Genomic DNA, 26,218 nt, shown 5'->3' with positions numbered 1-26,218 from the left:
GATTTGGAGGAGTCTCTCCGGGTTTCCGTACTGACGGCTGCTGTCTTATCTATTTATACACTGTTCCCTCCTTAATACGGAGAGCCCTGCACAGCTGCGAGTGTGCCTACATTTGGAGTGACAGCCCTGGTGAGGGGGTCAGTGCGGAGGGCGCGCCGGGTACCGCTCATTGCCACCTCCCCTCACATAACCTCCAGCGCATGTAAGTACACGCCTGTGGATTTATTCGGTCTGAAAGAGTTTTGTTTGTTTTATTCAAAAGCACGTTTAGTCAGACGTAGTTCTGTTTAAATACCTTTATCACAAGTCCCATGTTACAGTCATTCAGCTGTGCGCCAAGAGTTTTTTCTCGCTGTGGATCTCTAATTTAGGAAGCTCGAAGTGCGCGTTGGACGCGTGTGATTGTAGGTTTGGTGTTCAGTCACTTTGTGAGTGAAAATATTTGTCTAAGAGTCTAATTACAATAAATATTATGATGTTTCAGGTCCTCGGTGGCAGAACACGTTTTGGGCGTAATTTAAGCACAAAATGACGCACGAATGAAACTGAACGTCTTTATTTGCCTTTTCGTTCGTGTTTTTTCTCACATGCACTACTTTAAATCTGATGAGCCTGGACCTTAACTTTTTTTAAAATTCAGATTCCAGTTTTCCCAGACTATTTGACAGCAGGTTGCAGTTTTGGACACTGGGTAGATATTTGTTGAACAAATTAATCTAATTTATTATACAACATAAAACTTCCAGCAGAGACCAATCAAGTGTTAATGTGATACACCCAGCTGCGTTCTGAGTGGATTATGGTGGGTGCATGAGGAGAAAGCTGCCTTCCAGCCACATGCCTATATAACATTGACTGGAGCTGCTGAGGTCACTGTGTCTTTTTCCCTGGGTCACAGCCATGTAAATCCATCCATATCCATGTTTACTTTGGTTTGCATGCCATTTATTTAGTATGAATAAGAATGAATTCGTCCACGAATTGGGGTTTTTGGTGCAGGTAGCTCAGTCTGGGCAGGTGTAATTGGTCAGGGCTATTTTCTGGCCAGCCTTTTAATCTGTCTGCTGGACACCAAGGTCCTCTTGTTATGTAACATTTACATTAACCATGTCTGAACTGTTGGTCTAGACAAACAATCAGTCTGTGAAGATGTAGTTAATAGCGTAATGTCAAATAGTGGTTTATTGAAAGTCCTTTAGTACCAGGTGGAAGATTTGAATTTATACCTTCAACTCAGTATTAATGGACTTTGTTTCACCTGCTGGACCTTTTCCTTTTAAAATTATAGCATTGTTGAAGTTTCAGTTCAGATCTCTGACAGCAGACAGAATGGGTCCCATGCTCATCAGCTGGCTTTATTTCAGAGCTACTGTCCCTGGATTAGAAACCCATGATCCCTGTTGAGCCCCAGTGGTATTCTCCACTCCAGTCGACAATCCAGCTTGTCACATGACTTTTGTTGTGACTACTGTCAAATTTTACCCCATGTTCTGTCATCAAATCATAATGAAGTGTGACTTGGGAGTTGCTCCCTTAGGGTCTGGACAGGGCTGGTTAATATGTTTTTGTCAGCAGTGCATGTATGTGTATTATGAAGCGCCTACACAGATGTACAGAACACACCGAGCTCATGTAGGGATCACTGCATCTTACGGTTTAGCTCATTAAAGCTCACTGCGGCTTGAATGTTTGGGATCTGTATCTTCCTGCTGACAGTGTCTGCAAATGTGGCTTTTACTTTATTCTCTATGGACATCTGGGTAATTTGGATGTTTCTGATGGATCAAAGGCAGATCTGACCCATAGTAGAATAGGAATTTCACTTGAAAGTATTTAATCTACATTTATTTTGTCCAGTTGCTGTTTATTTTTCTCCAGTAGTTTAATAAAAGTATAATCTGTTACTTTGTGGACTCTGCTGCCACTGCAACCATTCAGCCCTGCAGTAGCTCTGACTGGTGCTCTGAGTCAATGGCTCACATCTCTTTGTTCTGGTTCCTTTGTGCTTCCTGCATCAGCAGTGCTGACATCCACAGCTTTGGAAAGCATATATATATATATATATATATATATATATATACACACACACACACACACACACACACACATTTATGACACAGATCCAATAAAAGCTTTGCCATCCTGTCTTATGGTTAGCTGCTGATTTTGAATGCAAATTGTGTGATATCAGGGCTATTTATATGTATGTGAGGATTAGAGCCTCAGTGTTGTTTATTCACTTCCAGGCAACCATGTTGCTACCAGGGGACTTTTTTCTGTGTGCACATGTTGCTTGGGATCATGTCATGATTCAGCTGCATCATTATATGTGTATATGTTTAAACCGATTTGAAAACATAACTAATCTAATTTGACCTGTGTTTTTGACAGATAACATACAACAATCAAACTAGCTATGCAGCTTTTTGGATAACATTTGAACATGAAAGCAGGGACTTGTTGAGCTTAGGTTACATGCAAAAGAGCAGCAAGCCTGTAGGCTCTGGCATCAAGGCTTAGACCCAGAGAGGAGCTGAGCTGTTGTGGTGTTGAGTTTCAGTGCAAGGGGAGATTCCTGCATGGCACTGCAGGCTGGTACAGGTCATGTTACATGGACTCAAGCAAGAAGAGGGGCTTACATTAAGGATGTACTTTAAGAAAAGCTGGTTAATATGCTATGTAGGCAGTAATTCATAAAAGTTTTCATGGATCCTTGGAGAGAGGCATGTAGGGTCCTGAGGGGCATTTAGTTGATATGTATATTTTTTTTTTTTGTTTGTTTGTTTTCTCTTGTTTTAGGAGAAACATCTCACTCACTGGTGTTCAGATTTGTTTGCAACCTCAGGTTGGTGCGCTCTATGAGCACAGCAAAGCAAGAAGTCCTTTGGTTCAATGGAATCTGAATTTTACAAGTTAAAGGTTTGGCTGCTGTATCTTGCCTTAGCTGGAAAGTGGAGAAACAACAACCCATTTGTTTTCCATTCCTAAGTCTTTCTGGACCCCATGGAAAACCCAGTCCTTGAGCCCAGATCAGAGCGGATCGCCCGCTATAAGGCTGAGAGGAGGCGAGAACTGGCCGAGCGTTATGGCAACATGGAGGAGCTTCCTTCCAAGTGGGTGAGGAGGGAGGGGAAAGATATGCATGACCCAGCGACCCAAGCCCACAGAGGGGCGTTGAACTCCGATGGGCCAAGTGCAAGAGTTAACGGCAGGACACAAGGGGTTACTAATGGCTTAGAGGCAGATACTCCTGCAGAGTCCAGCCACCGGAGGAGGTGAGTCTTGCGTGGAGTAAATGATGACTTCATTATTTTTACTGGTTTTAATCAGAAGTGTATGTATATGATGATGCCAAGGTTTGTCTAAGCTGATCAATGTTTTCTTGAAGCTGGAGACACAAGTTTGAGTTGGACAGTGACATAAAATCTGAGTGAAAAATCTACAGGGAACATTTTGAAGCATTAGTTGTAATATCTGTAAAAAGTATGGTGGAGCTGTTTCTACCTTCTTGCTGCTTTATGTGGAAGGGTGCAGGTATTTTGAGTCAAATTAGTCCACACGGCAACAAAGTAATGTGTCTTCCTTATAAACCCAATGACATCTGCTTTGAGTTTCTCACTATGACGTCAATATTGTAGCTATTGTCCCAAAATAGTACATTGGTTTCCAAAATGTTTTTTGCATTTCACAGCACAAGATCTGACAGGTTAAAATCTAAATCGCTGTTGTTTAGTAATCCAAGATGGACTGCAAGTTTTTAAACTTGGTCAGCTTCTTAGCAGTGACCTTTTAGCAGCACCAGATCCTTGACTTCACCTGTTGCTCTCCAGCCTTTGTTACTAATTAAAACTTTAGATCTAAATCAGTGGGTCCCAGCAGGGAGTTTTAAAGCCAGTCTGATTCTTCCCTTGCACTTGAGTGTGGTTACTGTCCTAGCCTGATACTTCACTCATCATGAGGTCTGGGTGTTTTTTTTTCTTGGAGCTGGGATTATAGAACAGACTGGCCACCTGCTTACTCTCAGAAATGAAGGTACAAATTTTTACCTTTCACCACTGGTGTTGCACATTGTTTTCGGTAACATTTGATGGGAAGGTTCAAGGTTGTACTTTGGTTTCTGAGAACATTCCTCACACCTGAGAGCTCACCTCCTTCCCTCGCTCCTGCCCCCTCCAGGCAGGGTTCCCAGGACTCTGCTAGCATGCTGAGTGGGGAGGAAAACTTTGTCCCTCTTGGACTTGAGGCCCCGCAGCTCCACACTCGGGTGTCGGTGGGCCAGTTGAGAAGTGCCCTTCTGCAGCAGACTGGCAGTGGAGTGCAGCCAGAGAAAGTGTAGGGTCACCTGCATGTGTGCGAGCCACACTGTCACTATCAGACTGTGTACGTTTGTGACAATATTTGTCGTTGCCTCAACATCTTTTCCCCTTTTCCTCCTTCCGCACTTTGTGTGTGTGTGTGTGTGTGTTTGTTTGTGGGTGGATAATAGCTGCCCTGATGTTGGTCAAGCCGTGTCCCCTCTGGACCTGGCTGTGAAGCCAGGGTCTGATGGGGTCTGTCGACGCACCCGGCGTTACCTCCCGGGTGGGTCAGGTGGCAGTCGCAAGACCGGTGAACGGTTCAGGACGCAGCCCATCACGGTCAGTGAGATGGAGCAGAGCAGCAGGTAAGGGCTTGTTTTGGTTGTGGGATCTTTGGACCTCACTAAACAAAATGTCCTCATGCTCCAAAGTGCGTTTTCACATAAAAACCATTGGGTTGGGTGGTTTGCATGTGTGTGGCCTTCAGTGTTTCTTTACTGACCATGCAAATATGACACAGTATCTTGATTGTTGGAGCTGCATGTGAAAGCACAGACGAGTATTATTGCAAGAGAGAACGGACAGAAGTTTTCCTGTTCAAACTTTTCCTGCTGAACTTATCTTTTGCCCCTTTTTTCACTTTTCTAGACTGGATGCAGAGGAAGAGGAGAACAGTAAAGGTAAAGTTGTCCTTACTCCTGGCAGTGATCATACATTTTATTATACCTGACCACATTGATTTTAAACACAACTTAAATGAGTGTAATTGAAAACAAGGAAAAGTTGCATCTTGCATCACACAGTTGCCTCCATAAACTCATTAAATGGCACAAGAAGTAAATCAGGTTTTATTTTTAGGCTCGTAATGTTGAATCTCCTCAGCGATGACAGGTTTACGTCTCACAAAACCATGTGAGCAATGGGGCAACGCTCAGTCTCTTCTTCTCCATAAAAATGTTACAAGCAAGTTGTTACAAATATTGACTTAAAGAGAATTTACACCACACCCAGAGGAACAGGTACTCTGTAGAAGTCTAGTTTTACCGCTACTGGGGCTATCATTTTCAGTTTAAAAGTCCTTTTAAATTTTATTTCTTGTTACTTGTCATTATTTAAAGACTCCCTCGAGCTGAGGATTTCGAAGCTTATTGAATTCAGTCAGAGATGTTGTAATGTTTCTATGGTCCAGGTGTGATAGGGGCTTTTGCTTTATATATTCAGTATAATGTCTGCAGCTGTGCTTTCATAGCTGAGCTGAAGTGTCCACAATACTCAATTATTAAAATACAATATAATGCTACATAAGAAAAATACCACCTGGAAGTGATTGTTTCTCTATAAAATAATCTTTTGTTAAATATTGGAGACTTTTTATAAATGAAAAAAATTAAAGCCCTTTCATTAAATCACAACCTCTGTTTGTTCAAAATGAGTTTGTTTTAATCCCAAAGGCATCATGTCTTTTGAAAATCTACTCATTTTACATTTTATCAGATAAATGTAGTTGAGTGAAATGTTTCCAGTTTTAAATATTAAAGAGTAGAATAAAGTAAAGAAAATAAAAATACACAAGTATAACTATCTCATAATTGTTCTCGAGCACAGTTCTTCAGTAAGTTTGTTGACCTTTCAGCATTAGAAGTTTTCACCAGAAACTACACTGTGTTTTCCAGCATCTGTCTCTGAATCGGTGTAAAGTTTATCACTGACACCTTTTTCACTAATAACTATCAGATAGTGTCTGAGGGTGTAATCACAAGTTGTTCATGTCATAATTATTTTCATGAATTCCTTGTTTGTGTGCACAAACTTGGCTAATAAAGCTGATTCAGTTTCTGATGATATGCTGATTTTCTTTTCTACCCCCCCCCCCCCCCCACACACACAGCTGATGTGAAAATAGATGACAGAGCCAGAATGAGTGTGGCAGCCAAGATGTCTTTGTTTAAAGTAAGCCTATGTTACTTGTTACTGCCTTTCATGACCTGTCTGTTTTCTCTGTTGCATGCTGTTTGTCCTAATGCCTGTGGAGATGATTAATCAAAAAAAAAAAAAAAAAAAAAAATGCAGTTATCAGGATGTCAGATCTAACTAGAATTGCTCCCAATACTGCCATTACAATGTGATGTTTAATATGGGCCAGTATGGCCCGTGTGGTGCTACATGCTGGCATTATGTAGTGATAAAGTGATAGAGTTGAGAAATGTATTGAACATCTAGAGAGAAAGTTTCATCTGTCACTTCAGCCTGGCGTGCACAGTGAGTCAGCGCTGAGTATGCAGAACACAACCTGGTCATGTTGAGTGAATATGAAAGGTCAGACAGGTGCTACACTTGGATGCACAGATTAGTTGGATGGTGCAGTGTGTCTGCCTGTGCTCATTAAATGAGACTAAATTCATAGCATGATAAATATCCACAAGTGTCAGAAAACCGTCATGGTCTGTATGCAGAAGATGAAACGCACTGAATTTTCTAGTCTCCAGGTATAATCTCTGTTCCAACATTGTAACTTTTGCACAGTTTTAAGTCATGAAGCATCAGGTGAGAATGTGCCAGACACTGCATTTCCATTAACAACTATAGCAGATGTGTTATAATTAGCCTGCTGCTCTGTGGAAGCAGGCAGCGAGGTAACTGTAGCCAGCAGAGCTCCGGTTACACTGTGACCTGTTGGACTGGCACTCCATCCATGTAGCCAAGATGCTCCAGCTTACAGTTAGCGGCTTTATTCTCCAGCTATCTGACCCGCGGCCCCTCTCTCCTTCTGCCCCAACAATAGAACAGGAGATGTTTTCACTGCTGTTTTTATGGCCTCTATAATTACTTATTTAGCAGGTGTGGGCTCTTGGCTTGAGCCTGCTGTAGTCTGCATATAGGAAACAGATGTCCCCTGTTGATAATAATGTCTTCCCCGCCTCATCTGTAGGAGCTGGAGAAGTCTGCAGCCCCTGAGGCTTCGGCCTTTCTGAAGCCTCGCTCAGGCAGCGTTTGTCATGAACGCAGGGTGCGACGTGGTAACGACCCTCGCTTTCTTACTCAGCCAATCACCTGTGAAGAAATGGTGGCAATCAGGTGGGCTGTGTGGACAATCCTGTGGTCTATAACTGGGTCAGATATTAGTTTGGTGGTAGGAATACATACACATGTAAGAAGGTTATTATTAGTTTCATAGTCATTTGTCTGGATTGTACAAACTAATATTGGCCTGTCACTGTTTTAGACATCAGTTCCATTGCTTGTTGGTTAGCCTTTTGGTGATGACCTTAATGTGTTTAATGTTAAGACATAAGGCATTATTCTGTGGTTTTCTTACTGCCAACAAATCCCAAAAAGTCAAAATCAAAAATTCTAATAAATCTTTAAAGGCTGTTCCAAATGTCTTAATGCTCAGATGCATATTTAGTTTTTAGCAAATGTTTCTTACATTAGTAAGAAGTAATAGTGTTAATGGGAGCTGCAGATTTGCCTGCAGACATCTCTAAAGGAAACAGCCCTCCTTCCAATGAGGCAGCCATGTTGTGCTGCCATGTGTCTACAGTAGCCCAGAATGGACAAACCAAATACTGGATCTAGACAGGGAATCATGTCTTGTTTTAAAAGTGACGGCCACCTCACCCTGCCACATGCCTAAAAAAAGGTGGGATGGAGTTGGAGGGTTCTGGTGCTAAACTTTATACAGATTGCACCTTTAATTCACAGCTAATACCTGTTATCCATTGTTGGCTTTCCTTAAATTGTGAGATGTGTTGTCAATAAGTAAATTATAGAATATCACCAGGCTTATCTTATGTCTATAATCTATCTATTGTCGTTTTTGTCCCTGCAGTACCCCCAAACCAGTCCCACCAGTGGAGTCTCAGACTGCACAGGCTGAGTCAGTGGAAGATGGTGATGAGAGCTGCAAGCTTAGTATGAGTGAGAAGTTGGCCCTCTTCAACAAGCTGTCTCTACCTGAGAAGCAGAGTGGTGGCCATGGTGATGGACCCCCAGAGAGGCGCAGGCAGAAAGGAGCTCGGTACCGCACACAGCCCATCACTGTGGAAGAGGTTGGCTTGGTATGTAAGAATAACCAAAATTGTTTATGGTATTAAAAAACATGAATCTAAATGGGGGGGTTTTTTTTTTTGTTTTTTTTTAAGAATTGAAGGCAGCACAAACATATGTTCCTTCTAATCAGTAACAATTGTAAATTTTGCTGTGCCAAAGCACAATTTGAACACTTAACCTTTAACTTACTTGATCTCTGTTCAGCTGCAGAAAGGCCCTGTACAGCTTCCTGCCCTTGGTTTGTCTTCTCATCTATCTGACAGACAGCAGGCCTCGTCTGTCAATCTGAAGCCCAGTGAGGTGCGTCTTTCACAACCAAAACCCCACACCAGTCCTGGGCCCAGGGAGAACAGTCCTACCAAGCAGGGTCTGCAGTGCTCTGACTCTGAACCAGGCTTAAAAGGAATCCTAAAGAAGAGCCACTCCGAGTGGAGCAGAGCAGAAGGCAGTCAGATGGACGTATCGTGCAACCCTGAGCCGAATGGTGGAGGGTGTGGAGATGCAGCTGTACATGTGGTGGTGGAGGGATCAAAGAGGCAGGAAATTCTTCCACCACCACGGAGAGTGAGACGTGAGGCTTCAGCTGCAGATGGAGGCTCCGTGCCTGTTGCTCCCTGGAGGCAAAGGGCTCGAAACAGAAGGGAAACTATTGCCTGTGCACCAACAAGAGTCTTGTCAGAGCAGGACACTCCTCTGGAGGAGAGGCCCTGTCAGACCAAGCCGAAGGAGCAGGAGGTCTTGTCTACGGAGCACAGCTCAGATACTATTGTGAGAGTTCAGTAAGTAATGGACATTAAGTAAATATTGACTAGTTGGTGCTACATGTGTAAAGGATGTCCTTGCTCTGATTGTTAGAACTTTTTGAAGTATGTATGAATGTTCTTTGTTTTTAATCTGGGGAGAACACAGAAACAAAAATGATCATATTTCCATAAACCATCAGGTGTGAAAACCACACTGAATTGTATGTGATCTGTTCAAAAGGCAGGATGAGCAGGAGAGAATAAGGCAGATCAGTGAAGAAGCCACAGCCAGAGGACATGTTCAGGAAACAACCAATGGCAAAATTAGCAAGGTAAGGAACAAAGGTTAGGGCCACACAGTGAGCTTTCAGCATGTAAAATGAAACTCTCAGCTGATCAAATAGCATCTGCAAAATGAAACTTGTGCAGTCTCTAATGTAAAGCACTTTCTGTCACATAAAGTTGGCATTGTCAGAGTCAGTGGATGGTCAGTGGTGCTTTTCTCCTACGGTCATGTCACACCATCTTTATGCTCTTTGAGTTTTATGTCAAGTTTTAATTCTGTCTGGTAAACTTTCTAAAAGGTCAAGATTCTCCAGCTTGACACAGACAGTAATTACATGTAAGCATTAGCTGCTTTTGTTAAATGTAGTTACATCCATATTTAATGTTAGACATTATTTTAACCCTCATATGATTTGCTCTGTGATCATGTGATCTTGACATGACGTGAATGTTCACATATTATTGACATGGGAAGTTTTCATATCTTCATCAACCATCTAACATACTGTGTATTCAGCCCCCCTTTACTTTCCAGTGTGCAGCCTGACATTACAATTGTTTACATTCATTATTTTTTTTTTTTTCCTCTGCACTCAGTGCCACATAGCGACAAAGTGAAAACTTTAGGAGTGTTTGTAAATTATTGAAATATCTCATTTACATGCTAATGTAGACAGACACATATTGAACTTGACGCAGCAGTGATTGTATGAAGCTGAGATACATATTGCATGTTAGGTCAGTGTGAGACAGCATCTGAGAGCTGATGTTTTGAGCCCAAGGTGTAAAAGATGCCAATGCAGTGATGCTGGAGGAGACGAAGCTGTAGTCCAGTAGGCTGCAGTTTGGGTGTCAGGAAGTTTAGCTCAGCTCCAATGCAAGTGAGTTCTTAATTGTGGCTTAATCTTTCTCTTTGCTTCAGTAAGATAGAAAATTACATTTGATGAAACATCATTAAAACATTTTGATTCACACCATAAACGTTTTTTTTTTTTTTTTTTTTTTTTTTTTTTCTTTGTCAATTTTGCTTTCTGTGAGAAACCAGTGTAAAATTCAGTGTTGCAATTTGAGGTTACTGAGTTTGCTCTTCATCTCATCCTTAAATCCTGAATGTGAAAAGGTTGGTCGTTAAATTTGGGTGTTTGTCATTCCACTGAAACCAGATACAGCATCTCAATAGCAACAGCGCTCTGGATTTGGTATGTGTTAAATACTTTGAGATCAGACTTATGTTACTGGGGAATATATCCCAGCTAGTTAGTGTTTATCTACTGAGATGGTTTGACTGACGCACATTGACATGAAATGTAAACAGACTGGTCATTCTGATACTTAAATGGTGATTTCAGGACCTTATGGTCTGAGCTGCACCAGTTTATTTTAGTTTTAATTCCTTTTCTGATCTGTTCATTTTTGTTTTCACATCATTTTAATTTAGGTTTTCTTTTATGATATCTCCCCTCACATTGCTCCCTGTAGAAAGAGACAGAAACACTTCATACTGAGAGTGTCAATGCTCAGTGCTGGGTAAGTCTTTAAATAATCCTTTGAATCGCATGCATCAAGACTCCATTATGAAAAATAAGCTTTTATTTAGAAAATGATAGTTTAGCCCCTCTCTCTCCTAATTCCTCTTCTCTCCCAGGAGCCCGTCTTTGCCTCTGTCTATTCTAGTAGTACACCCCAGTATATCATGTGTTTCAATCAGGTAATTGTGTTGCGATGTGGTTTTGCAGTGTATTGTCATCACACAGATTCAGATGGATGTGATTTTTACAATTCGTGTGAAGTTTCTAATGAGTGTTTTCTGTTTGAGGCTGATGCTGTTTCTGAAGTGACACGTCGCAGCTTTTGTTTCACAGTTTCCATGTGGTTTCTATTAATTCAGTGAACTACACAAGTGGTTCTGATTTTTGGAAATGTAAAAACTAGAAACTACAACAAAGAACCAAGTTTAGTTTAACATCAACAAAGACCTGAAGTGCACTTTTCTTCCATGGTTTTTATGCACAACACATGTACAACGTTAATAGAAATAGTTTGAACTGTTTACTTTCATGCCAAAAATCTGTACATCTTGTAATGCTCTTTTAATTTTTGATCCTGACTAACATCTGAGCATGTTATTTATTTATTTTTGGTTGTTTCCAAACCCCAACTCTGGTTATGTTGCCTTTTCTTTTTTTTTCCCCCTGATCATGTACATATCAAACAGGCATTTTTTTTTTCACTTCCTCCTCAGACAAATCTGTCCTTTGAGGCTCAAGAAGTTTCATCCCCCACCAAGAACCAGATTCAGCCTCAGTGGAGACAGAAGGTGATGCAGCCCCACATTTTCACTGCTGAATCTTTTATTTTTAATGTTTAAATCTAAGAGCTCATGCCAACAGGTGTGTTTCTCTGGCTGTATAGGAAAAGGGAGTTGAGGACGAGCCGCTTCAGATGGATAAAGCCGAGGAAATGAATGCACAGCAGGAAAGAAAGGAGCAGGGTGATGGACGTACAGCTAAGAGAAGTGAGTGTACTTCCAGTGAGTTCTGCTTCTGTTCTCTTCTGGGTTTGTCTTGGTCTCTCTGATGCTTCTCCTCTGTATCTTCCACCTTTTAGGTCTTGGATCAGACGTTGAATCTTCTTGTAACAAGAGACACTCCACTGAAACTGAAGCATACACACATGAAGGTCAGAACAACATTAATATGTATAATGAGCACTCAATGCCGGTTCCCTTTTTGTTTCTCTCTAAACTATTTGTTGTATTTCCTTATCATCAGGAATCTCCATGCAGCCTGTGATGGAGCTTGAAGGTACGATTAACATATGAACAGTCTCTATAAAGTAAAGGTTCATCTGGTATTTTTAAATTGACATATCTGTCCCTGGCAGCTCCAGAGGACTCTCCTCACTCGGTGCCTCTGCAAGAGGTGAAGAGGGAGCCACCTGTTGATGAAACAAAGACGTCTGACGGAGGTTTCTACAGTGATCAACCACCTCCCTCTTCCTGTGTCCCCTTACCCAATGAAAATGTTGCTGCCACGGAGATCGAGCAGGACCTGGCTGTCCTCTGCCGGACCAACGCACCCATGTGAGTTTGGTTGTACCATAGATTTTTCAATTCATAATATCCATTTTATCCATCAGATGTAGTTTATGGTTTCTATCAGGTTTACAAATCTGATAGAAATTTTGATGGGTAAACAGTCATAACTAATGATGTCCATGTAACTCTGTACTGTCTGTGTGTTTGGTACAGACTGACCTCAGCAGTAGCAGAACACAGGCGGTCTGTGCGTCCCTCCCGTCGGACTCAGGGCTCCAGAAACCCTTTGAGGGCTCTTGCCGCCAGGGAGGACATCAGGCAGGACTACATGGGAGAGAGAGTCAATACCAGTGCTGAAGAGAGGATCCAAGTAGAGAAGAGTCAGTTTTTTTTGTTTTCTCCTCTTACTTTTTTATTTATTTTTTATTTTTTTTGAGCTGCTAATTGTTGCTCACATTTCTCACCTTGTCTGTTCCTCTCTACAGAGTCTAAGAACTCCTCTGTGGCACATTCCCATCCGGCCAGATCAAAACACATAATCTCTTCCTTAGATTCTGCAACACCTTATCCTCCCTTCAGCAGCCTGATGCTCATTCACATCAAAGGTCAGAAAGGAGATGGTTTGTATATGTACTGCACATGTGTGTCAGCGTGGGGCTCTCTCTGTGTTCAGGTGTTTATTTTAACTACTGCCTGTGGTGACAGGTAGGCGGCATGTGCAGGTGCGTCTGGTGGAGCCTGCAGTGCGGTCGCTAAACAGTGGAGACTGCTTCCTGCTGGTGACTCCAGAGCATTGCATCCTGTGGAGCGGAGAGTTTGCCAATGAACAAGAGAAAACTAAGGTACCAACAAGGACAAGACCATGGAGTGTTTGTGCTTTTAATCGTGTTGTTTGTGCAGCCATTACACTCTTGCTTAGAGAGTGACAACACTGGAAAAACACAGAAAATATCTCTTCATCCATCAAATGCTTAAGAGTACTCAAAATTACTACATAATAAAGTGGTAAAGTCCACACAAACATACTCTGTTACTGCTCATATTACCACATGCCTGTTTTACAGTGGAATTAGAAACTGTTGTCTGGTTTTCAGGCATCTGAGCTGGCATCGTTCATCCAGAGCCAGAAGGATCTCAGCTGTGAGGCCTCCCAGGTCATCCATCTGGAGGAAGGGGTGAACTCTGACAGCAGCCTGGCTGCAGACTTCTGGAAACTTCTAGGGGGAAGGACACAATACAGAGGTTACTCCATTGTTTACCATTGTCTCTCAAAAAGTAGAATTTTTAAAAACATTTTTTTTTTTTTTTCTCCAATGACCACATTTGTGTTTTTATTAAACATACTCTTTTCTTCTTCCTACAGGGGCTGGTGCTCCAGAGGAGGATGAGCTTTATGAGCACGGTGTGGTGGAGTCCAATTGCGTGTACAGGCTGGTGGGGGACAGACTGGTGCCCCATGAAAAAGCCTGGGCCTCCATTCCCTCCATTTCTGTGCTGGGCTCTACTGAGGTCTGAGCTCCTTTCTGCAGTCTCCTGTTCCTTGATCATTTTGACTTTGGTACTTTTTTATTTTAGGGTATTGTAGAGATCATAGATTTCCTCTGTTTGTGTCCAGGCCCTGGTGTTTGATTTTGGCAGTGAGGTGTACTTGTGGCATGGGCAGGATGTTTCCTCCAGCAGGAGAAACGTTGCTCTCCAGCTGACTCACCAGGTGTGGGTCGGAGCTTTTGACTACAGCAACTGTCGAGTCAACCCACTGGATCCCACACAATGTAACCCCAGCATACAACAGTGAGTTCACACCGCAGGCGATTTAAATGAGTCAAGCTTTTAGTCTGTACTTCATAATGAAAAATAGTAAGTGCTCACCTCGGTTATTGAGCTTTTGCTGTGCACGCACTAAAACCAAAGCATTAAAAGTAATTCCAAGTTATACACAGCAAACAGCACTAAGTTTAATGTGTGCACCCTGTAAAACTGAAGCAAGCAGCTTGTAATTCTACACTTCACATGGAGAAACACCAGCTTTCAGCATTGTGTCCACATGCCCTGCTGTAAAATCCCAACAAGCTGCCACACTACTGTAGTGACACACACACACACACACACACGTTGCAGCTGCTGAATTACAGTTGTTTCAAAATTCAAACAAGTGGACACAAACCACAACTCAGATAACTGCAATACCTAAACACACTGTGCAGCAATATACTAAAAACTACTGTATTTCTAAACTTGTGACTAGGAAATATGTCTCCTGTGAAGCTTTGAGTCTATACTCTGTGGCTTTTGATTAAAACACTGTTTGCATTAAACGAATATCACAGGTTTGTGTTAAATATGGGTTTCAGGACATTTATTCCCTCAGCTATCCCTCTGTCTGCAGGAGGGGAGAGGGTCGTCCCAGCTGGGCGTTGTTCGGCATCCTGTCGGAGCACAACGAGACGGCTCTGTTCAGAGAGAAGTTTCTGGACTGGACAGATGGGAGTGGAGGAACGAAGGAAGCTGTCCTGGTGAAAGATGAGACACAGGTTTGTGTCACTGTTTAAGGTTTCAACGGAGTCAGATAGTCAGATCATTCATGTAGGTAAAGTGATCAGGGCTCTGGGTTGTTGATTGAAAACAGGTGACCAGTTTTTTTTTTTTTTTTCACCATACATGGATAATTACAGGGTTTAAAATCCAGTTTCAAACAATTTTACCAATGTTTTCTAAAGTCTAAACATGTTATACAGTAACTAATAGATCAAGATAAAAAAATAAATTACTGCTTGAAGGACAAACTCCATCTTGGACCGACATACTTGCTTAGTTTTTATTGCCATTGTTGCATTTCATTGTTGCAATAGAGATAAGTAGATATCAGCTATTGGCAGTGCACAGTAGTTTTATATTTTTCACACTCTAACATGAGCAATCATTTGTTCTGTCGCTTACAAAGATTTAATTCTGACATGTTGCACTAATGTTCTGATTAAGAAGAGTGTCTTTACTATTAGAAAAGTCTTTTTCTCCCATGTAAGTTGAACAATAGGTACAGTTGAGCTTTCTGGAAAACATGGGAAGTCACATGAATGGTAGTCAAATTGATACAAAGAGCAACCCACCAGGGTCTAATCATTTAGACCTAGATTATTACAAATAGATAATAACGTCAGATCAGTTTAAAATCTGTAATTTTCCACTAACCATTTAAACTTCAGTAAGTAACAGTCTGCTTCCTGTCTACACAGTCCATCTCAGTTCCATCATCACAGCCTGTGTCGTCATCAGATCTTTTGAATCCCTATGATGCCAAGGCTCTTGTGTCAGGCCAGTTACTGGAAGGAGACGGTTTGGTCCATAATGTGCTGGGAGGGGTCGATGTCCAGAGGGGGCACGGAGTCATTATGCTGGAAGAAGGACGTCAGATGGAGCTGAAAACAGTCGCTGTGGACACCTGGCATGTCCAGGAATTTGATGACAGTGAAATTCCTTTGCAGAGCACCGGACAGCTTCATGAGGGAGACTCGTATGTCATCCGCTGGACATACAGCCTCAACACAGCTGGTTAGTGACCTTCCTAACAAGATACCCTGCCTCCCCACTCTTTTTAAAGTCGTGTAATTTTTGATTATATGCATTAGAAAGTGGCACTTCTATAGTTTGTCTGAATCCATTTAGACAAGAATATTGATTACAAAATATCTGAACCATAAGTGTAAAATTTTTTTTTTATTATTTGTTCTCTGTGTAGATGAAAAAAACCAATCCTACAACAGTAGTCCTGGACAAATAGAAAACACAGTGTTCTTCTTGTGGCGTGGGCGTAACTCCAGTGTCAGCGGACGTGACACTGCTGCTTTTCTTTCGATCGGGATGAGCAACCATGAAGAATCGCAGGTAAACCCTATGGCCTTTATATATTCACTCAACTACAACCTACTGTAAGTGCTGGAAGAGGTTTCAAGTAAAAACTTATACACCTTTTTTTAAGAATTTATGGTCCTACCATACAGTGTGCTGTGAAATTCATGGGAACATAAAGAATAGCCATGCAGATATAAAAAAATAAATTTATTACAATATTAATTTAGGCAAAAGAAAATAAAACTGGTATGCAGACCGCAATAAGTTGTAGATTGTGTATAAGCGACTGAAATATTGATGTGGAACATATCGAGCGTGAAATCTGGGACATGACTGTGCATAATGAAATATGCTTTAATTTTACAATGCCTGTTTTCATAAAACATATTTTGAATCAGTTCTGAGAATTTCTAAGACTAATATAATTTATAGTAGTTGCATATTATGAGTGAAGAGAGAGGTCATTTTTATTTCAGCCCATTAAAGGACACAACAGTTGTAGTAATATAGCAGAGAAATAAACTTTTCGTTACTACAGCTATTTATTTATTTATTTTTTTCCTTAGGGAAAAAAATGTATGGAAAGTATTATAGTTTTTATACCTTTATGCTAATAAAGGCTGAACTCTAGAATCCAGAACAATATACTGACATTTCCCCTGCTTTTTGTTTTTGTGGTTAAGGTGGTTGTGCCTCAGGGAAGTGAACCTCCCTGTTTCCTTCATCTTTTCCAGGGAGGCTTCATCATTCATAAGGGAAAGCGAGAGGCCTCCAGTAATGCAGGTACGTGTGAATTCATAATGTTTTTAAGGCAATTCCGTTTCCTGATTTAGTCTTAATTTCATGTTTTGAAATGTAAATTTTTTAATGTGTTTTCCTTTTTGCAGAGTGGCGTCTGTTCAGTGTGCGAGGTGAGCTCCCAGAGGAGGGATCTCTGTTGGAGGTGGATTGCTCCTGTGCAGGGCTGCGCTCCAGGGGCTCTGTTGTCCTGCTGAACAGCCAGCAGGGGGTGTTGTACCTATGGACTGGTTGTAAAGCTCACAGCAGCTCCAGAGAGGTCGGCAAGAGGGCAGTAGAATGTCTCACAAAAATGTAAGTTACATTCATTGCATGTGCTTTTGAAGGATTTTAGCGTCCCATAGTGATCTAAAGATTTGTGATGTTTGTGTGTTAGGTGTCCATCAGAGTTGGGTCTCAGCAAAAACAGCTCTGTGAAGGTCCAGATGGTAGAGGAAGGTTCAGAGCCCGCAGACTTCTGGGCAGCACTGGGACAGATGGACCGGAAGGCTTACGACTGCATGCTGCAAGGTAAAAAAAACGGTGCTTATTTTAGTTTCTTCAACTCTGGAAACTTTCAAATTAAACAGAATCTTTTCTTGCGTCAGATCCAGGAAAGTACAACTTCACACCTCGTCTCTTTCATCTGGGTGCCTGCTCTGGAAGCTTTCAGGCCAAAGAGCTGCAGAATCCAAGTCGGGTGCCTGGGCTTGTGATGGCAATGCCCTTTGTACAGGAGACCCTGTACTCTGTACCACCGCCAGGTCAGAGCAGACACAAAATGGTCTTCTGTTTTCTCTTTAATCCAATTTTTAAAAATCAGATTAACTAGAAAAATAAAATACAGAGAGAAATAAAATATTTGCTATAGAAAACAAAAATTTTAAAAGTACTTTTAAGTAGTTGAAAAGACTAGAAGCTGTTGATAATTCTGTAAAAACCTTAAACTATAACTTATGTCAGAGATTGTCATCCATTTGTTTTATATTTATACAGAGCATTTTCATGGTCTACATAGATTCTGTAAATAATGCTACTAATATTCAGCTTGAAGGTTCATTATACACCATGTACACCAAAAGTCCACTTCCTAGAACTTTTTCAGTACATCTAGCCACATCTCATGGCCTATATCAGTAGATGGATTTTGTTCACTTTTCATGGTAAGGACAAAGGTTGTCATTTGAAACCAGTGTAAAATTACAAAAAATAAATAGGTAGATATGGAAATATTATAATAGTTTTGTCAAAAAAGTTTTTACACATTTAACCTATTCTGTTCTCATCTGTGTTTTACTTTTTTTGTCCTTTTCTTCCTGCAGCCAAACCCAAAAATCCCACAGGCACATAGTCCAAGAAATAATCTGATTCCACTTTGTCTAATGTATCCCTTATCTTTCTTGTCTGTCCTCCAGCCTTGTTTCTGATTGACAACCATCTAGAGGTTTACCTGTGGCAGAGGGGCCAGCCTGAGCAGACGGAGAGCTCGGCTTCAGCCTGCAGCCAATGGCACAATGAGCAGAGGTGTGCCATGCAGACGGTGCTGCAGTACTGCAAAGGTAAGAGGAAAATGTCTGTCAGGAACAACATAGAAATGAAGGTGTTGCTGGTACCTAATGGGTATTTAAAAAATAAAAAAAAATATATATTTTTTTCTCCCTCTTTCCTAGAGAAGAACCCAAGAAGGCAACCACAGGCCTACCTTATTTTTGAGGGGTCTGAACCTCTCACCTTCACTAATATCTTCCCCCATTGGGATAAAAGCCTGGGACCCCACACACAGGCACAGGTACTGTTTATGGTTCAGAAAAAGGTCAGATGTTCTGTAAATAACACTGGGAACATTCACAGCTTAACAGAAATGGTGAGAAATGCATTAATTTACCAGTATTTTATTAATAATTCCCTACCATATCAACTGCTGCCAACATTATAGAGGTTGCGCACTGCCCACAGCTACATCAATGCAACTTATAAAACCTGCAATTTTTTTTTTTTTTTCTTCCTTTCAATCTCACGTTGTCTCATCAATTTGATTTTTGTGAAGTAATTCTTCATCTGAAACCAGCTGGTGTATCCAACCATTGATTAACAATTCACATGTAATATCTCCAGTTTTCTGGTCTGACTATTAGTAGGGTCTGTTGCTGTCAGTCAAAGCCACATCTACCTTTTTTTTTTTAAAATCTGATGACATGCGTGGTGATGTGTATCAGGGTGATCCAGGCCTGGTTAAGCTGACCTTGGTGCAGGACGCCCTGGCCGAGCTCATGAAGACCCAGTACCCTGTGGATGAACTGTTACATAGTCCTCTACCTGATGGAGTGGACCCCAGGCACCTGGAGGTGTACCTGTCTGACCAGGACTTTCAGGTATGGACAGATGAAGTGGCACAGCAACATGCAGTGATGTCCTTCAACCAGCAGGGTGCAGTGTTTACCAGATTTTAGAAATGGAAATACTGTAGATGCCCTCATGTTAATCTGATCAAGTCATAAATCCCTAAAGGGAGTTGAGTCTAAACTTTAATATTTTGTATCCTATTTATAAATTGATTTCTACATTGTCTGCAATAAATAAATCAGTCCAATTATGTCACAGACACTCTTGGAAATGAGGAGAGATGAATATGCCTCCCTACCAAGCTGGAAGCAGACTGAACTGAAGAAAAGCAAAGGGCTGCTTCTCTAGGCAGTGAGAATGTGGAGGCTGACTGACGCTCCTGTAATGGGGGACTTCCTTCTCCACCAAGAAGCGAAGATGTCAGGAAAACACCACCACCATGTTGTTGCACAGAGGACTGTTCACAGTGCAATAAAAAAGAAGAAAAAAAAATTCACCTTTATTTATGTCATATTGGTGTAAGTGTGTAGACTTGGACATGGATTTTTATGTAGCTATTGTCCAGAGCTAAAGCAAAACACATTTTCCTATGACAATTCATTTTATCTGTACAAATCAATGGAAGAAAAAAGAAAGGGTGTGGGGAATAAACAGACATCAGTAACAAACTGTGGAATAAGGATGAGAAAAGAGTACTTAAAAAAAAAAAAAAAAAAAAATCAATGCTAATAAACAATGTAAACAAGAAAAAAATAAAAGGCTAACCACTTTCTAAATGTTTCCTCCTTGATCAATATTTCTGTTAAAATGTCTCGGCATTGCTTAAGTTCAGTTTTAGTTAACAGAAAGAAAAAGTGCTGCTTCCCTAATTCATGATTGTCACTAAAATTGTAAGTGTCGTTGACTCCATAATCTGGGTACTTTACAGTTATGTGTTGTACTATTTAGGCTCCTGATGTGTTAATTTGTCAGCCAGCCTTTTGTGTAGAAATGTTTGTGCCATGTACATTGTAGCTGAGGGTAATGCCTTATTAGGATTCCTTTGGGTTTTACTATTAGCTATGCATGAAGGAACAAGTAGACATGCTCCAATAACATCCCTCTGGCCCAAAACAACATGCTAATTCAGTTTCACCTCAATCAGTACAATGTTCAAAACCTCATAACACAAAAAAAACACAAATTGTAGTAGTGACTTTCTTAACTGTACTTTCTTTTTCCTTATCACATGTAGAAAAAGCAAGTTTTCTTTTGGGACTTTCTGTGTAGTGCCTGACTTTCACAAATCATAAATGGACAAAAACAAAAGTAGCACTGGTGAAAAAGTCAGAGAATACACCAAAGTCATTAGGATCCATCCTCTGGGAACCATAAATGTCTGTATTAATTCTTGTGGCGGCCCATCCAATAAATGTTGAGATATTTTGATGCTGCTAGTGTAGCTAATAACTTTCAAGAGAAGGCGATACCAGGTTTGCATCCAATAACATGCTCAATTAATCATAATACAATGTTGCAGTGGAACAACTGGGCATTACTCAAATGGAAAAATTATTACTGTGGTGCTGATTTGGCTAAACCTGCTATTATTGGACTCACAGCCCGGTGATTTCAAAAAGCATAAAAGTATCTCAGGGATGTTTTCGAAGAATACACCCATCACCCTGACCCCACAAATTGTAAATAAGTCAGGTTAGTCTTCCATTGCTCTCCTGAGTTGGAGGCTCTTTGGGCTAAATGGCTAACTGGGTGTTATTTTCCTCAGAATGGATTAGCTGACTAAGCCTCCATGTGACTGTGCAGTGCTGCTGAGATTGGATTTAGGCCCACCACTGGGTGATATGGTGCACCCGAGAAGAAATTTCCAAACACCTTTTACTTTCTGGCAGCTTATACCTTAAATAGACACCTGCAAGCGATTGTGTGATGTCGGCTTTACAGCTATTGAAAGGTGTCTGTCGTGACTGCTGGGTGATCTCCAGCACATCTTGGTGCAGATATAAAAAAAGAATAGTTTTAAAGTGTTTTATGTACAGTGCATCCCTATATCCTGCTTGTGAGTGTTAATAATTTTGACTGGATGATGCGTTTGCGAAGCATGCCTGCTCTTTTTTTCTGTGTTTGCTCTAGATGGCCTGTTCTCTCTGCATGTCAGCTCCAGGTATACTTCGTTCTGGTTCAGAGGCCAGCGCTGCCTCACGCAAAACCACCATGTGATCTTCAGCTGCGTGGAGCGACTGCTCGATCCAATCCATGCTGCCAGAGATGTGGCAGGCGTTGCGAGTGACCAGCACCAGGTGGCTGACGGAAAGAAGCAGAGCGGTGGCCCTGAGGAAGGAAATGTGGACATATGTTTGACTGAACTTTTTTTTGGCTGCTGCTGAATGAAAAACACTTCCAAAAAGACAGGCTTTTAAACAGGACACTTTTTAAAAAACAACTTTTTGTCTGCTGAGAAGGCATGGAAGTAACATAACACTTAAAGAACTGCATTAAGTTTCAATTCAATTTTAGTAAATGATGACAAAAAACACCAATTTTACATCATTGTCTGATTTGCATTGTTTTGCTGGCACCCGTGTATTTGTATTCCCATTTTTTTCGTATGCCACAAAGCTGATTGAATTATGGATAAATCAAATCATGTGGTTCTTCAGATGCATCATCACTTAACTGAGCAGTAGATCTTTGCATTAATCTATCAAACTCATATAAATGGTTGAAGAACAGACGTGATTACCTGGCGTCCAGAAGGATTGGATCCAGTGGGGGGTACATGGATCTGACCACGTCGTCCACCCTGTGATGGAGAAGCATGAGGAAGCAGGTAAGCCAGCGTCAATACCCTGCTGGTATAACCTGGTATTATGACGTCTTACCTTGGGCTGATCCGTTTGGCCACAGTGATGATGTCGCTCAGACTGGCTGGTGCTTTGACCTTTGCTCCTGAGCCCATTGTCATGGCAACCAACTTTTCAGTCAAAGTGTGGCAGATCTGAATGTGGAAGTCAAACAAATCAGTTAGTCAAGTCAACAAATTGTTTTTATGAATACCTCATATTTTATGATAGAAAATGTTTAATGACCTATTTTGTCTTATTTTATGGTAATTTCTAGAGCCATCTAGCTGTTTATATAAAATATTAGGTGAAAGAAAGTGGCCACACCTCTTATTCAGGCTGCATACTGGTAGAGAAGCCTTTCCGTTACCTGTCTAGTGTTACCTTGTAGTGTTTTTAGCTTTTTTTTTGTTTTGTTTTGAGCTCATGATAATAACTAAAAGCAACTCAGCTGAGTGTATTAACATTTTTATCAGCTCAGGTCTTCTCAGAGAGTCTTTGGTAAGAAAAATCAACCAGAAACCAATGAATCATTGACAGGAACAAAACTTGGAATTTAAAATGTGATGGGGGACTTGTCTCTCTATCCTGAGTGGAAATAACAACCTTGCAGTCAGTTGCTAAAAAATAAACTAAAACTAGATTCAAGTAGTGACTAAGTGCTTCCATTACCTTCAGGATGGAGATGCAGTGAGAGACCAAACCACTGTTGGAGAAAAATTCACAAAAGTAGTTGGAATTTATCACACTAGCACAGATAGAAGTAAAATACACAGTTGTCAATGTCACCACATACGAGGCGTCTTCTATCCAGTCCTCGTTCTCAAGGATAGCTTCGATGTGAGGGTTTGTGATGACCACATCATCCAGCTCCAGCTCAGACGGCTCACTCTGGGTCTCCATGGCTCCAATCAGGTCCACTGTGGGTCTGTGAACATGTCAGTGGAGACTAATGATGTAGAAAAAACTTTTATGGTTATATAATATTGTGAAAAATATTTAATATTTCTCAAAACGAATAACTGAATATGTGGTATTACATCCCAAGTCTAAGAAAGAAAGATTTAAACAACAACATGGACAGGGAGAGCCAGCAAAAGGATATTAAGTGAGGAAGTAAATTAATTCCAGTTGAAAAGTATATAGTTTATAAATTCAATCAATCTCTATTCACAGTATGACAGAGTACACAGTCAAAGGTGACAGATGAAATAACTAATAGTTAAGATTCAGTACCTTTAAGACTTTAAAGTCTGAGAGAAGTAAAACTCATAGAAATGAAAACTCTATCTGACACAAATTTTGGGGTTTTGTATTTATTTACTGACTTGGAGTTGAAGTGGTGCAGCAGGTCGTGAGGGTGGCAGTAGCGGTGGCGACACACCACCACCAGGGCAATGAAGGAGGCCAGGAAAATGGTGGCCAACACCCCAATGGCCACAATCACCACCGTCTCCATGGTGACTCCAGCTTCCACAGTGGATGCAGACAGCAGCTCCTCGAGAGGAAGAGAGTCCAATCAGGGTCGGCTGATTGTCTGAGCTCGATTATGGAGGGCACTCATCTATCGAGGAGAGCATAATTGGTGGTTTCACTCTGACTGGATGTAACATCAAGCCGAAGAAGAGCAACATTATCATCACAGTTTAGGATATTTCTGCAAGCAAATTCCCTAATTTCCATTTTTGTTGGAACAGGGCTCATCTGGATCAATGATGAAGATAATACAATCAGCCCTGCTTTTTCTGATTCTAAATATAGCAAACCTACATCACACACATAAAACTGATCTTTACCTGCTGTAAGTACATAAAAAGCTGAAGCTCACCTGCCTATTGTTTCCAATTCATACAGGCTATTAAGAACTCTGTTTACTATACAGAGACATTTTGCTAAATTTGGGCAACCACAAACATTAGCAAACATAATAATTACATTCAACTTTAACAAGCAGTCACAAAGTCAACACCCTTCTGACTCACTTTGATCCAGCACTGTGCACACATCTAAATCCACAATTAAAACTTCAACAAAGAACTAAATTCAGCTCAGAACTTTGACCTCTTACCATCTGATGTTTTCAGTCCAAGCTAAAGTGTTTTTAGATTATCTGCAGTTTAATTTAGGTGACATGTTGCCACATTTAGCTTCTCTCATCTCTCTCAGCGTAAAGTATACCTGCCCTCTGCCCTGTCTAGTCATTCATTAACCTGTCCTGCCCCACCTGATGGCTTCTGTGCATGCATGTTAACTCTGTACAGGGGAAGCAGTCACTGGATTGATTTGTAATTAAATCATGACATTTTCGAAGCAGGGATAAAGTTTTGTATGCAGTTACAAGCACAGATTACCACACGGCAGCCAAGCCTTCAACTCTGTAAACCTGCACCTTTCCCTGGATGGTTAAGTGTGATTCAGCCATGGAATGCTGTAATTCTTTAATCAGATTAATATGAATTACACTCACCGTATCATACAGGGATTTCTCCTTTCTCTCTTCTGCCTAAGAGCTTTTCTAACTCCTTCTCTTTTTACAGGCCAGTTATTAATTAGAGTCTAAAAACTCAGTGCCAAAAGGCAACACATATAAAAGCAAAAATAATGAAGTATTCCAGAGCAGACTACACAAAAAACTCCAAGGGATCATTCGCTTTCGATCAGATACAATAAAAAGCTCCATTTTATGCATCAGTGAAGGAAGCCCTGTAACAAAGTAACACTGTGACAAGCCAATCTGCATGATAAATACTCTGAAGTAAAGTTTCCTTTAATACCCTTGTACTTATAACCTACTAAGAAAGACCTATGTGTGCCTCTCCTGAATATTATTATTCTGTGGTATTACTACTTAAACTGAAGCAAATGATCTGAATGCTTCTTCCAGCAAAGCATACTACATATTATAGGCCTACTATACTACACCACACTACATTATACCGTCTACGCAGGAATCTAAATGATAGCTATACAAGGTAATGAGGCCATATAAAAGCAATAATGCATAAAAGCAAAATAAAATTTAAGGAGATGAGATGACAAGATGACAGCTGCGGGAATAAATGACTTAAGAGAAACAATTAAATACACGACCATAACAGCTACACCTGTATAATTGTTTGGGCTCTGGTTTTAAATTTGAGGAGTATCTAAAACATTAGAGAGTAGCAGTTCTGCCTGGATAACTGTGCAGTGTGGCGTAAAAAAAAACAATACAGACAAGAAATCTTTTTTTTTGTTGTTTTTTTCACCATATTGACATAATTTCCCCATTGATAATAGATTAAAAAAAAAAACAAACAAAAAAAAACAAAACACCCATGCTCACGGTAACAAACACGCATAAATAACAATATCCCTGTAATATTTCACCAGACACCTCGACTGTTTACACAAAGTTGGAAATATTCTGCTGAAGCCCGATAAACACGTCTAAAGTTGTGTTTCCAATAAAGAAAACGTTTTGACTCGATTGGAGCAAACAAAAGCTTAATTTCCAGTCACTTACCTAAACATTTTGTCGTTGCAGCTGGACTCCTTTAAGGAGACAACATAGTTTCTGCTCGGCCACCGGGAGCGCGGAGACAGCCCCGACATCTCCAAACCTGCGCCGTCGTGAACGCGCACATGAGCTACGTGCACGGCTGGGCTAAAGCTATCGGTGAGTGACTGATCACACAGGTACAGTGTTTTTATATCATGGCTGCATTAAGCAAAACACATATATATCTGCAATGACCGGTGACCAAAACTTTTTTCTGTCGTTTCCCTTCAACTTTTCAGCGCGCGACCTGCAGCTGTGTTCGCGAAAACGTGTGCGTGGAGCGCGCTCCCGCTGCCTTGTTTGAATGGCAGTTGGAAAAATTTGAGTTTAACGCTGAGGTGGAAATAGAGTCAACGCCAGGTGGCGTACCCTAATAGTCTTTATACATTTATACACATGTCACACTTCTGACAGAAGGTAAGGCACGTATTTTGTCAAATATGAGAAAGTATGAG

The 26,218-nt window shown here is 40.9% G+C and overlaps 2 protein-coding genes across 7 annotated transcripts; one reads left to right on the top strand and one right to left on the bottom strand.

The window, feature by feature from the left end:
- The first annotated feature begins 69 nt into the window (after nucleotides 1-69).
- Nucleotides 70-20,101, top strand: svilc (supervillin c). 6 transcript variants are annotated; one of them, XM_026324871.1, is made up of 34 exons: nucleotides 70-202; nucleotides 2,990-3,275; nucleotides 4,177-4,332; nucleotides 4,487-4,663; nucleotides 4,947-4,978; nucleotides 6,187-6,248; nucleotides 7,228-7,373; nucleotides 8,128-8,356; nucleotides 8,553-9,127; nucleotides 9,333-9,423; nucleotides 10,856-10,903; nucleotides 11,022-11,084; nucleotides 11,619-11,693; nucleotides 11,789-11,891; nucleotides 11,984-12,055; nucleotides 12,148-12,180; nucleotides 12,266-12,458; nucleotides 12,627-12,793; nucleotides 12,899-13,018; nucleotides 13,119-13,255; nucleotides 13,508-13,655; nucleotides 13,777-13,922; nucleotides 14,029-14,204; nucleotides 14,800-14,944; nucleotides 15,647-15,962; nucleotides 16,150-16,295; nucleotides 16,946-17,045; nucleotides 17,150-17,354; nucleotides 17,437-17,570; nucleotides 17,648-17,803; nucleotides 18,455-18,598; nucleotides 18,710-18,828; nucleotides 19,256-19,411; nucleotides 19,641-20,101. In XM_026324871.1, exons 2-34 carry the CDS (start codon nucleotides 3,004-3,006, stop codon nucleotides 19,728-19,730), a joined length of 4,932 nt encoding a protein of 1,643 aa, XP_026180656.1. In that variant the 5' UTR covers nucleotides 70-202; nucleotides 2,990-3,003; the 3' UTR covers nucleotides 19,731-20,101. The 6 variants fall into 6 exon arrangements, with proteins under 6 accessions (XP_026180656.1, XP_026180654.1, XP_026180660.1 ...); XM_026324869.1 differs by having other exon boundaries at nucleotides 12,260-12,458; XM_026324870.1 differs by having other exon boundaries at nucleotides 76-202; nucleotides 2,800-3,275; nucleotides 12,260-12,458.
- Nucleotides 20,102-20,698: 597 nt separating this feature from the next.
- Nucleotides 20,699-25,968, bottom strand: tmem98 (transmembrane protein 98). Its single transcript, XM_026324876.1, has 7 exons — nucleotides 25,728-25,968; nucleotides 23,551-23,786; nucleotides 23,019-23,150; nucleotides 22,895-22,928; nucleotides 22,262-22,377; nucleotides 22,123-22,182; nucleotides 20,699-21,710 (listed from the first exon to the last, which is right to left on the bottom strand). The coding sequence occupies exons 2-7, from the start codon at nucleotides 23,679-23,681 to the stop codon at nucleotides 21,509-21,511; spliced, it is 675 nt and encodes a 224-aa protein (XP_026180661.1). The 5' UTR covers nucleotides 23,682-23,786; nucleotides 25,728-25,968; the 3' UTR covers nucleotides 20,699-21,508.
- Between the last annotated feature and the right edge of the window lie 250 nt (nucleotides 25,969-26,218).

The sequence above is a fragment of the Mastacembelus armatus genome, chromosome 8 (genome assembly GCF_900324485.2).
Source record: "Mastacembelus armatus chromosome 8, fMasArm1.2, whole genome shotgun sequence".
NCBI lineage: Eukaryota > Metazoa > Chordata > Actinopteri > Synbranchiformes > Mastacembelidae > Mastacembelus > Mastacembelus armatus.
Note: the sequence above shows the minus strand (reverse complement) of the source record. Positions and strands in the feature narration are given on the sequence as shown.